This window comes from Equus quagga, chromosome 13 (genome assembly GCF_021613505.1).
Source record: "Equus quagga isolate Etosha38 chromosome 13, UCLA_HA_Equagga_1.0, whole genome shotgun sequence".
NCBI lineage: Eukaryota > Metazoa > Chordata > Mammalia > Perissodactyla > Equidae > Equus > Equus quagga.
In genome coordinates this window covers 95,908,978-95,920,473 of record NC_060279.1, presented here as the reverse complement: position 1 = coordinate 95,920,473, position 11,496 = coordinate 95,908,978, and the positions used below count along the sequence as shown (strand labels likewise).

The 11,496-nt window shown below is 46.7% G+C and overlaps 1 protein-coding gene across 2 annotated transcripts; it reads left to right on the top strand.

Annotated features, from left to right (window-relative positions):
• Positions 1–3,229: 3,229 nt before the first annotated feature.
• On the top strand, positions 3,230–8,851 carry LOC124250977 (carcinoembryonic antigen-related cell adhesion molecule 3-like). 2 transcript variants are annotated; one of them, XM_046683348.1, is made up of 3 exons: positions 3,230–3,372; positions 4,267–4,626; positions 8,434–8,851. In XM_046683348.1, exons 1-3 carry the CDS (start codon positions 3,309–3,311, stop codon positions 8,496–8,498), a joined length of 489 nt encoding a protein of 162 aa, XP_046539304.1. In that variant the 5' UTR covers positions 3,230–3,308; the 3' UTR covers positions 8,499–8,851. The 2 variants fall into 2 exon arrangements, 1 of the variants encoding a protein (XP_046539304.1); XR_006891657.1 differs by lacking the exon at positions 4,267–4,626 and having other exon boundaries at positions 3,240–3,372.
• The last annotated feature ends 2,645 nt before the right edge of the window (positions 8,852–11,496 follow it).

Genomic DNA, 11,496 nt, shown 5'->3' with positions numbered 1-11,496 from the left:
TCAACCAACACCAGAACCCTGCACTCTTCCCCTCTGGTTGTGTCACGGACATCAAGAAGTTCCGGAAACCAAATACTTACTGGAAAGCACTGGGCCAGCTCTCAGGCCTCAGGGGCAGCTCCTGGGTGGGCCTACACCTTGTGACCACTCACCAGGATAATGCCAGATGGACCCACCAGCCCCTCAGGTAGTGTTCCCTTAGGCTTGGAGGTGCTTTCCTACCAGGTGGCCCTGATCCCATCATAAGGCCCTTGTCTCCAATGCCAGTTTCACATGGGGTGGAGGGTTTGGGCAGCTTGGTGCCCAGAGCTCCCAAACCCCTGTGCCAGGGAGGTGGTGCTGAGGCCTCAGGTGGTGCCAGGATGGGAGAGGGAAGTTTAACAAGGAACAGGCAGTGAGAGCATAAGGCAGAGCCAGGGAGCTGGCCACTAGGATTAATCCCTTCCTTGTGCCCAGGGGGCACTCTGAACAGAAGCCTCCTCTCCAGAGGCAGTGTCTTCGAGGATGAGACCTAAACCAGACCAGATATCCAGGTGTCCCTGTCTGCACCCAGTAAGAGATGCTTAATAAATACTGGTAGAATGGATGAGGGAAACTACACAACAGAAGCCTGTTACCGTTCTGTGACATCTTGGGATCAGAGCACATTCCACGTAGACGCAAGGACACTGGTAGCAGCATGAGAGGAGGCCAGCAAGTGCCTGTGGCTGCCTCAGGGATTGGGCTTTACCCCTGGTAGAGTCATGAGGGAGGACAGGGTTCTCGTAACCGTCAGGTGTTGCAGCCTCTTTTGTCTCAGAAAATCACACCCCCTCCCCATCCCTACCCTGTGAGTGACTTCTCTCCCCAGAGGGCCTGGGCTGATAGCCTGTGTCCTTCCTCTTCTCACAGAGACCTGGCCTGACACAGACTTTACCTCCACCCCAGGTAAAGTTACCACCAGGGAAGTGAGAGCTGAACCCTGATCACAAAGGAAGTCAGAGGTGACTCCCTGTCCCCAGCGTACCTGGTCTGTAGGGACACAAAGCTGTGGTCCCCTAAAGACATCTCACCAGCCCAAGGTGTCCAGGGGACAAGGGGAATTTCCCATCCAGGATAGGACAGGAAATGCAGGACATGTGTGCTTCCATCTCAGAGGGGCTGAGGGTCCCACAGGGGGCTCCCCTCCTGTGACAGAGGATCCTGCAGGATTCCTAGGCTGAGTCTCCACATGCAGCAGCTCCAGGTCCTGGGTCCTGTGGGGAGAACTAGAGAAGACAACAGACAGGGACAAAATGACTCAGATGCAGTTGCCCAGTGCTGTGATAGGGGAAACACACGCCATTCTGGGGACCCTTCCTCCAAGCCTTGAGACTACTACTTGAGACCTCAAGAGACCACTCACTGAGCCCTTCCTTTGAAGCCTCAGGGTGAGAGACCTCCTCTTCACGCAGCACATCCACTAATTAGCACAGGACACTGGATCAGAAGTCCACTGGACAATGCCTATCCTCTCCTTGGGCTCATCCTGCACTGGGATAGAGTTGGACAAAGTGGACACACAGTGAGCAGGATGCAGGCTGATGGGACCCTACAGTGTGGAGTTCAGAGCCCACTTCTGTCCAGGGCTCAGGGCCAGCTCAAACCCTCTGGAACCAGGTCAGCATCCCTGGTGCAGACCCTGACATGGGCTGCGGGTCCCCTCATGACCTCCAGGGGGTGAAGTTGGGACACACAGACAATTAGCGGGAAATTAAAATTAACACATGAATGTGGCTTTGGCTCAGGAAGTGGAGAAGGAATCTGATTTCCATCCCTTGGTTGAAGAGATCCTTAAGGGCCCCTCATATGTGCCTGCTCTGTTCTGCCTGCCCCTTCTAAGGGCCTCAGAGGATCCTACTCTGTCAGGGGTCCCTGTAGAGCTCCCGACCCTCTCCTTGGCCTACCCTTGGAGAAGGCAGGTGACCAAAGGATAGTCAGACTGATAGAGGACAGAAGCCCCCAGGATAGTCTTGGAGGACAGGGACAGGCTCTGAGCCACAGTTCAGCCGACACACACAGAGAGGGCCTCCCTGAAACACACCCCTGAGGAGCAGGAAGCCCACAGCCACAGGACCTACGACCACCATGGTCCTCTCACCCAGGACATGTGGGAAATCTTCCCCTTCACATGCAGGACTACAGCTCCTTCTCAGACACATATACTTGGTGTTTGTTGCCATCATCCTGGCTGGTGACACCAGAGATAGAGGATGAGTCCCCTTACCAGTCATTGCTCAGCTTGTCCTTTTCTCACCACCAGAGTCATCTCTGTGACCTTCCTGCTGGGAGCAAATCCAACCTTCCCAGAGCATTTGAGGACACTGGGAAGACCCCGATGCCCAGCTGGGTTTCTGTGTCACAAACAGAAATAATCCCCCAGGTTTGGGGAATCCTCGGTCTCTGTGGGCTGCTGGCAGACCCAAGGACAGGACACAGGGGTCCCTGTCAGCCTTGGTATTGAAAGCGTGCTCCACAGGCCAGTGTGATCAGCATCACCTGAGAGCTTCTTAAACGCAGACTCTTGAATCCACCCCACCACTACTGGGTCAGAATCTGCATTTTATTAGAAAATTCTGACTCAGAACGGGAGAAGGGGAGGGGCTTCCCCACTCCGCAAAATGGTGTTCAGCCTGGCTGGGTACCACGAACCTGGGCAGCTGCTAAAGTAGTATTTTTAAGGTGTCATCTGGACATTCACAGTCTTTACCAAGATCCTCAGGTGATGCTAATGCACAGCGGGGGGTGACATTCCTGTGACAAGAGTTCAGAGACTGGTGTAGCCTCTGGGCTCCTCCTCTTACGGGAAAAGCAAGAAGCAGATGAGAGAGAGGGAGGGTGATTATGCAACCTGACCCGGGGCTATGGGGTCAGCCCAGGACACGATGCCCCAGACTGGTGCTTGCCCAAACAAGAATATGTGTGTGTGTGTGTGTGTGTGTGTGTCTGTGTATATGTGTGTGTGTGTGTGTGTGTGTGTGTGTGGTTGAAACTCACTGCTGAAGAAGGGAGGGGAATCAGCAGTTCCCAGAAAACAGAAATAAAGATAAGAGGGAAAGAAAAGCTAGGGACAAGGGAGGCAGGAATGAGGTGAGGCGGGAGGAGGGTCCTGGGCAGAGACTCCACCCCTGCCCACGTGACCTGGCAAAGTACTCCTGCCCCAGGAGGAGGCTCAGCACGGAGGGAGGAAGCACAGCAGAGCTGACGCCCGGTGGGCAGCAGTGCTTCCGAGCGTCTCTGGAGCCCAAGCTCTTCTCACAGACGGAAGGACAGAGCAGGCAGCAGACACCATGCAATCACCCTCAGGCCCTGCTCACAGAGGATGTGTCCCTTGGCAGGCGCTCCTCTTGGCAGGTGAGAGGGGATGATTCCCTGAGGGTGGGCTGGAGATGCAAGGACGGAGACTGGCTGGGGATTCCTGGAAGGGACAGGGCTTGGAGAGGGGATGGAAGGCTTCTGTTTGGACATGAGGGGAGAAGACACAGGAGCAGAGCAAAATGGGGGAGGGGACACAGCAAAGGAAAATTTCATAATCTGGAAGTGGTGAAGGGCAGGAATATCCCCATTGTTCTACCTTTCCAAGTTAGTTATCACTAACCTATAATTTTTGAAAATTGATAATAATAATAATTTCTTTGAGGATGACACCAGAAAAACCTTAACTAGGAACCCCTGCCATTGTCCTTCCCCACTACCCTTAGAAATTGGCAAATAAGCACCAGGACGTGGAGGGCCCTGGGCACACGCATTCATTCATCCACAGGTTTTTGCAGCCTGTTCCAGGCACTGGGGGAAAAACAAGATCAGACAAGTCCCTGCCCTCAGGAGCTCACATTCTCTGGGGATGAGGAGAGATAAGCAAAGAGATCTAGAATGTGATGTCAGGGACTGACAATGTCATGAAGGGAACAGAGCAGGGAAAGGTCAGAAAATGAAGATGGAGGGTCTTTAGAGCAGGTGGTCAGGGAAGGCATCTCCCAAGGACACCCATAAAAGTAAGCAGGGTGCTGAGGACAGTGAGGGAATGAGCCAGGAATACCTGGGGAAGAGTATTGGAAACAGAGGAAATATGTTCAGAAGGGCTGAAGTAACGGTGGTCATGCTGCTGACCTTGACCAGTAGGAGATGTACATACACACACACTCCAAATCTAAGAGAAGAAGAAACATGCTCAGGACCCAGGGCCTCATCTTTCCATCCCAATACATAGATCCAAATATTGATTGATCTCTCTCTCTTTCCTCCTAGTCTCAATCTTAGCCTTCTGGAACCTGCCCACCACTGTCCAGTTCACTATTGAGTCGGTGCCGAACAATGTTACTGAAGGAAAGGATGTTCTTCTACTTGTCCACAATCTGACTGGGAATATTCTAGGCTATATGTGGTTCAAAGGGAATGGAGCACGTCCACATAAACAAATTAAGTTTTATGATGTAGACACAAAAGCATTTTCCACAGGGCCTCTAGCCACAGGTCGAGAGACAATGTACCCCAATGGATCCCTGCTGTTCCAGAATGTCATGACGGAGTACGCAGGAAACTACACACTACTTGTCCTAAAAAGATCCTTGATATATGAAGTAGGAACTGGACAAGTCCATGTATACAGTGAGTGATTCTGATGTGGATTAAGGCTGCCCCAGCTACAGAAGCCCAAGGTGACCTGGCCTACATGCCAAACTATATGACCCGGTGGATTTTTTTATGGTATGAATTAGGACTGCCCCAGGGAGAGAAGCCCGGGGCATCCTCACCTGCATGCCGATCTATATGGCCAGATTCATATCTAAAGTTATATGACCGCACAATAACCAGACCCCATCTGCACTGAAATCATTTAATGACTTTTTACATCATCTTTTCTTTTTTTCCAGTAAAAATAAGTCACGTACCCATGCCTTATAAAATTAGCCCTAACCCTCAACTCAGGGCAGCAGCAGAAGCTCTGCCTGCCCATGGGTCCTGTCCCCATGCTATTCCACACTATTCTCTAAATAAAAGAGCACTACTGCCAGATCTTGAGAGTCTAAGAAATCTTTCTTTCGACTCCTCGGCTCACTGACCCTGCATCAAAATCACTTATTTGTTTCCTGATGTGTTGAGGTCAGTCCCACTGGAGTATAATGGAAAGGACTTTGTAGTCTCACTCCCCACCCTAAACCTGCAGCCAGCCCAGGGCCCACATGTAACTGACTCTCAATTACTTTTTTTTTCCTTTGTTTTTGCGGAAGATTAGCCTTGAGCTAACATCTACTTCCAATCCTCCTCTTTTTGCTGAGTAAGATTGGCCCTAAGCTAACATCTATGCCCATATTCCTCTATTTTTTATGTGGAATGCCTGCCACAGGATGACTTGATAAGTGGTAGGTAGGTCAGTGCCTGGTATCAGAGTGAACCTCGGGCCGCCGAAGCAGATCATGCAAACTTAACTACTGCACCACTGGGCCGGCCCCCTAACTCTCAATTGAGTTTGATAAAGGATGGAGGAATGAAAGGTGAATGAATGAGTGAATAATCCAATTTTCTTCAGAGACTGGAACCTGGATGCAGAGTCCTTAGACTTTTGACCACACAGGAGCAGGTCTTTGAATCTCCAGGGACTGAGGCCTATGTCTCAGGGCTTTTACTGCTCTCTAGAAAAATATTCCTCCCCGCAATTGGTCTGAGACCCTGGGGTATTAATCATAATTGTGGCATAAGGAAGAATTTTAAGTTCTCGTCAAATTTCTATCTCCAACCCATGAAACACAGATGGTCCATAAAGGCCAGATTTGCAGCAAGTTCAGAGACGGAGGAGACATTAAAGACCAAGGGCAGAGATCAGGTTCCTCTGCCAAAGCCAGGAAGCTCCTGCCTGGCCCCTCACCCTTTTCTGGATCATTCTTTGGATTCTCTGTATCATTTAGGGTCACTGACTCATGTAAATTACAGTCACCTTGGAGGATGTGATCCATATCTTTGCCCTGAGGCCTGAATACTCACCTGACTGCCTCACTTACTCCTGGTGCTCATGTGTTGTTTATGGTCAAACCACAGACCCACCCTTATCCACCTCTAGGAGAACCTTGAAAATGGTGCCTCTGAGAAAACACACCTCAGTCGGTGATGGAGAGGTGTGCAGTGGGAAGGAATCATCATTGGTTGGCCAGGCAATCAGTTGGTCAGTGAAGAACCAGGAGAGGCATGGAGGATGTAATTGGGACCCAGTGGTCTCTGATTCTCCTCCTCTGTCTTTCAAAACCAAACCCCGCTAACATATTGACACTTGAGAAAGTCAATGGTTTCTCCCAGACGTAGAGCAGGTGACTTTACACTCTCTGAGAGCTCAGAGCCCAATGCATTTGTCATGAGATACACAAACGTGCCTTGCTCTTTTAAGGACTCTGGCTGAGTGGTGAGAGATGCCAACTCTGATTTGCCTATTTTTCAATCAGGTCATTTGGTTTTGTTGTTGTTGTTGTGTTTAGCAGTTCTTTGTATACTCTGCATATGGACCCCTTATTGACATATAATTTGCAAGTTATTTTCTCCCCTTGCACAGGACACTTTCACTCTGTTGATTGTGTCTTTTAATGAACAGAAGGTTATCATTTTGACAAAGTCCAATTTATCCCGTTTTCCTTTTTTTGCTTGTGTTCTTAGTGTCATATTCAAGAAATCACTACCAAATCCAATGTTAATAAGCTTTCCCCCTATGTTTTCTTCTGAGTTTTAGGTCTTACTTTAGGATTTGGTCCATTTTGAGCTAAGTTTTGTATATGGTGTAAGGCAGCAGTCCAGCCTCATTCTTCTGCATGTGGAGATCCAGTTTTCCAAACTGTTTGTTGAAAAGACTGTCCTTTGTGCAATGGATGGTCTTGGCATCCTTGTTAAAAATCATCCAATCACATATTCGAGGATGTATGTCTGGATGTCTATTGTATTCCACGGTCTATATGTCTGTCTTTATGTCAGTGCCACACATTTTTGATTCTTTAGCTCTGTGGTAAGTTTTGAAGTCAGGAAGTGTGAATGCTCCAATTTTGTTCTCCTTTATAAAGATTGTTTTAACTATTTGGAGTTCTTTGAATTTTAGGTTAGGTTTTTCTATCTCTGCAAAAATTTCATTTTATTTTGTTAAGGATTATATGAAATATGTAGATAGTTTGGGGTATGTTGGCATTTTACCAGTATTACTTCTTCCCTTCCATGAACATGGATGTCTCTCCATTATTTGTGTCTTCTTTAAATTCTTTCAGACCATTTGGTAGTTTTCCATGTGCACATGTTTCACCTCCTTGGTTAAGTTTATTCCTAATTATTTTATACTTTTTGATGCTATTCTAAATGGAATGTTTTTCATTTCTTTTTTGGATCGTTCATTGTTATTGTAGATAAATGTAATAGATATTGAGTCTTAATTTTGTTTCCTGCAACTTTGCTTAGTTTATTAGTTCTAATAATTTTTTTTCTGTGTTTGCGTATGTGTGTGCATATAATCTTTAAGGTTTTCTACATATAAGATTATATCTTCTGGAAAAAGAGGTCATTTTTCTCCTCCTTTCCAATTTGCATGCCTTTTATTTCTTCTTCTTGCCTCATTGTTGTGGCTAGGTCTCCTGTTTATGTTGAATAGAGGTAGTGAAAGCAGCATCCTTGTCTTGTTCATGATCTCAGAGGAAAGCTTTCTGTGATTCACCATTGAGTATGGTGTTAGCTGTAGCTTCTCATTTATGACTGTTATTATCTTGAGTAATTTCTATCTATTCCTAACAGTCTCTGTCTTTTGTTAAAACTCTAGCTACTTCTCTCTAGAGATTTTCTTCCCTGTGACATTCAATCCATAGGCCAGGAAGTAGAAGTCCTATTCAGAATGAGAAATCCTTTAGATTAGAAGCTCTCCAGGTCCTAAGGTTGTGAAGATTGAGCAGGGCCATCCTCATTCTCTAATAAATTATTTAAAGAGCAGTAAATGCCTTCCAAATTTATCTAACATTCTCTTGGCCCCAGAGATAGACAAAGCTAGCAAGATTGCCTCCTCCAATAAACACAGAATTGTATATAGGGAATGTAGCCTGTTCTTTTCTGAAGTCAAAGAAAGTTCTAGGAAAAAACAAATTAAAGTTCAGGACAGAAAAATTCTACCTGGTGATGAGCTCATAGGACCTGTTGAATGAGAAGAATTTCCTGGTGCTGATACTGCAGAGATGTCCAGGGGGCCTGATTAGGGGTCATCTGAGGGTGATATATGGATGAAAAGGGGAGATGGTGCCCCCTCCTTATGGATCATCACCTGAACCAAAACACTTATCCTTCTGCAAGGGTCAGGGCCATCACTGGGTCACCTTTACAGAGTGGCTGAGATTTCTGAGGAAGGAGTGTGACCCCAGGCCCCAAGCCAACTCTAAGTCAATCATCTACTCTATTTCTCCACAGATCCAGGGTCAAATACCTCCATTGGAATAACTGTAATACATAAAGACCCCAGTTACAGAGCCTAAGGAACCTGTGGTCCTCACGTGCCTCACAAATTATATTGGGATCTCCATCCAGTGGTTCTTCAAAGACCCGTGTCTGCAGCTCACAGAGAGGATGACACTATCACAGGACAACAGCAGCATCACCTCACACCCCATTGGGAGGGAGGATGCCAGGCTTATAAGTGTAAGGTCTCCAACTTGGTCAGCTCCAGCAAGAGTGACCGCCTCATGCTGGATGTGAAATATGAGTCTGGCTCTCTTATCCTCCTCTATCTTATTAAACTCTAGAAAGAATTTTTTCTCTTGCCTGTAAAATGATGATCCTGAGGCACTTTTCCAGTAGAGTTGTTGTAATAGTCAATGATTAAAGTGGAAATTCCTTAGAAGACTTGCATTCAGTCAATAAATGTTCAACAATGTGAACTGACTTTGTCATTATTGTTGGCTTAAGGTCACTTTCCACTCCAGAACCCAGCTCTTGTTGGTCTCAGTTGCACCATCTCTACAGTGGAATGCCAGGCAGTGGTTGTGCAATGAGGGGTGGGAACCCATGATAAGGTCTTAGCAATCACAGCTCTATCCCTCCTCCAGGGGGAGGAATGGATGGCACCTGGACTGTGTCATGGAAAACAGGAATAGACAGGAGGACATTCATGTGGGTATCAACACTGATCTTTTTCTCCCCATCTGATTCCTCTCAAAGAATTCCTAAAGTCTTCCTGAATATCCTTATTTTCATGGCAATAGAGTTATTTGTGCGTATACAGTATGACTCTGTTCTCCTTGTTACTAGGATATTATTGGAAAACTTGCTGGTAGAATCACTGCTCTGACTCAAAATGTCCTAATGGAAAATGATGCCCATGGGATCAGATATGACCCTTACTTTAATGAACAAGATTGACTTGTTGAGTATTTTGGGGATCTGGAGAACAGAAGATGTCACTCAAAGCTATAGGGATGGCAGGTGAGTCCTGATGTCCAGGCTTCTTAATGTCAAGAAGCTGTTAAAAGTCCCATCTGAGGTTCCTTAGGAAACCCTGCATCAGAGGAAACTATGTGGTGAGTGTGCAATCCCATAGCAACTGTGCAAATAGTCAGGCCAAATGGAGTGAGAGCAGCCTTGTTTTAGGATCAAGAACAGTCTTCCTTGGTGATGATCTTTGTTCAAAAGGAAGGTGACTGTTGGAGAACTGTTGTGTTTCCGAGGAAAAGTCCAGCAAGCACAGCCTTCTGATGGGATTCTACCCATGTTCAGTGTCTCTCAGCTATTTTGCACCTCTGTATAAATTGCAGGGAACCGATGGAGGTGTAGACTGAGTCTTGGCTGATAGAGATGGAGTTGTGTTTCCCTCTCACTGTGCAGAAAGCGCTTTGCCATGACCCAGAGACTCTATGTTCCCCTCAGACTCACTCAACTTTATCGCGTTCTTCCTGACTCTAGGCCTCTGGCCTCCATTTTCTTAGAGCATTGCCTTTGGAAATGTAATTGAAATCTGTAAATGCAGATTCTTTCTCTGCCTTTTTGAAATGTATATAATATCTCTTTGAAATTCTCTTGCCAGTTTTAGGATCCAGGGAATGACTTTCTCAAGGGCCTGTGACCATCCCTTGAAATGTAATCCTCCTGGAAGATACTGCCACTAGCTCCTAGACTGAGCAAGGGCAGAAGATTAACTACCTTCTGTCAGAATTTTAGGAGACATTTTACTTTTCTTTTTAGTAAAGCTGATTAGCAAACACAAGTGCCTATTATTCCCTCTACCTGCTTTTAAAATCTCTGCAGCCTTTTATTTCAGGGGTTGAGATAAATTTCTCTCCCCTATTGCCCTGGTCTTGAATAAAGTCTTTCTGCCTCTTTAACTTTGGTACATATTTTACTTTGACATTAACTGCCTGTAAATGATCCCGTCATCTTGCACACAGTGTCAATCCTCACCATTTTTTCAAATCCTCTAATTTCTTTTCTTATCTGGCTACAACCCTCAAGATGGTCATTTCCAATTTTCATCCCTCTCTTCTCATTTGGCATTCACAGCAGGGGATGATCTGACTACATAGATCTTTCTGGGTACCAAGTTGCCTCCTCTACAACCTTTGTCACCAGGATATGAGAATAATTATGAACTAAATGTACATGAATTGAGAGACACCTGGACCTCACCCCCCTTGCAGCTGCCCTGACTATAACAGTGTCCTTATTCCACACACACTTTCACCTCATCTTCAAGGAACAAGATCATGTAGATATTTAAAGATATCTTGTCATAAAAGCCAACAACTACAGTAGACAAGCAGATACTGGCCACATCACCAAACCCCATGTCCACACAGGAGCATGCTGTCCTGGGCCCTCGTCAGTCTCAGGCTCAGGCCAAACATCTGTGTCTTCGTTTCTTTGCTTTCCTCATTGCTTTTGCAAACTCCATGTGGCTATTGTAAGGAGAGTCCACAAACAGAACCTGGGAAATGGTAAATAGAACCTGTCCTTTGGTTCTGTGTCATTTCCTCTCCTTTTGGCCTCTGGGGTATTTGGCTGAATCCTTGGAGACCTGGCAGTGAGGTGGAGTGTAAGCGGAGGTGGGCATTGAGGGGTGGCAGGGACGAGTGGTGTCTGCACAGAGTATGGGTGAGAAATAGTGAAGCCTGTGTGGGGTTCAGGGGCGTTAGGTATGATTTAGGATTAAGAGGATCTAGTGGGGCCATGCAGGAGGGATCTTTTTGAGGGGCTCCAGGATGGGGTATGGATTCTGAGTACAGGAAAGACCCATATGTTGAGGGAGGAACAACTTGAGCTGTTTCAGTGAAGTTGGGGTGCCATCATTCTAGACATGGAGGTACGTGAGGGATGAGACATAGGCTTAGTGAAAAAGGATAAGATTCTTGGAATTCTGATTAGTGCCCAGACACTTTGAACAAAGCAGGGTGCGAGATATATAAGCTGAATGGGACATGGGACAGGGGACAAGAGGGAGATGAGCATCCAGTGGGGTCTAGGAGTCTAGAGAGCAATGAAGGC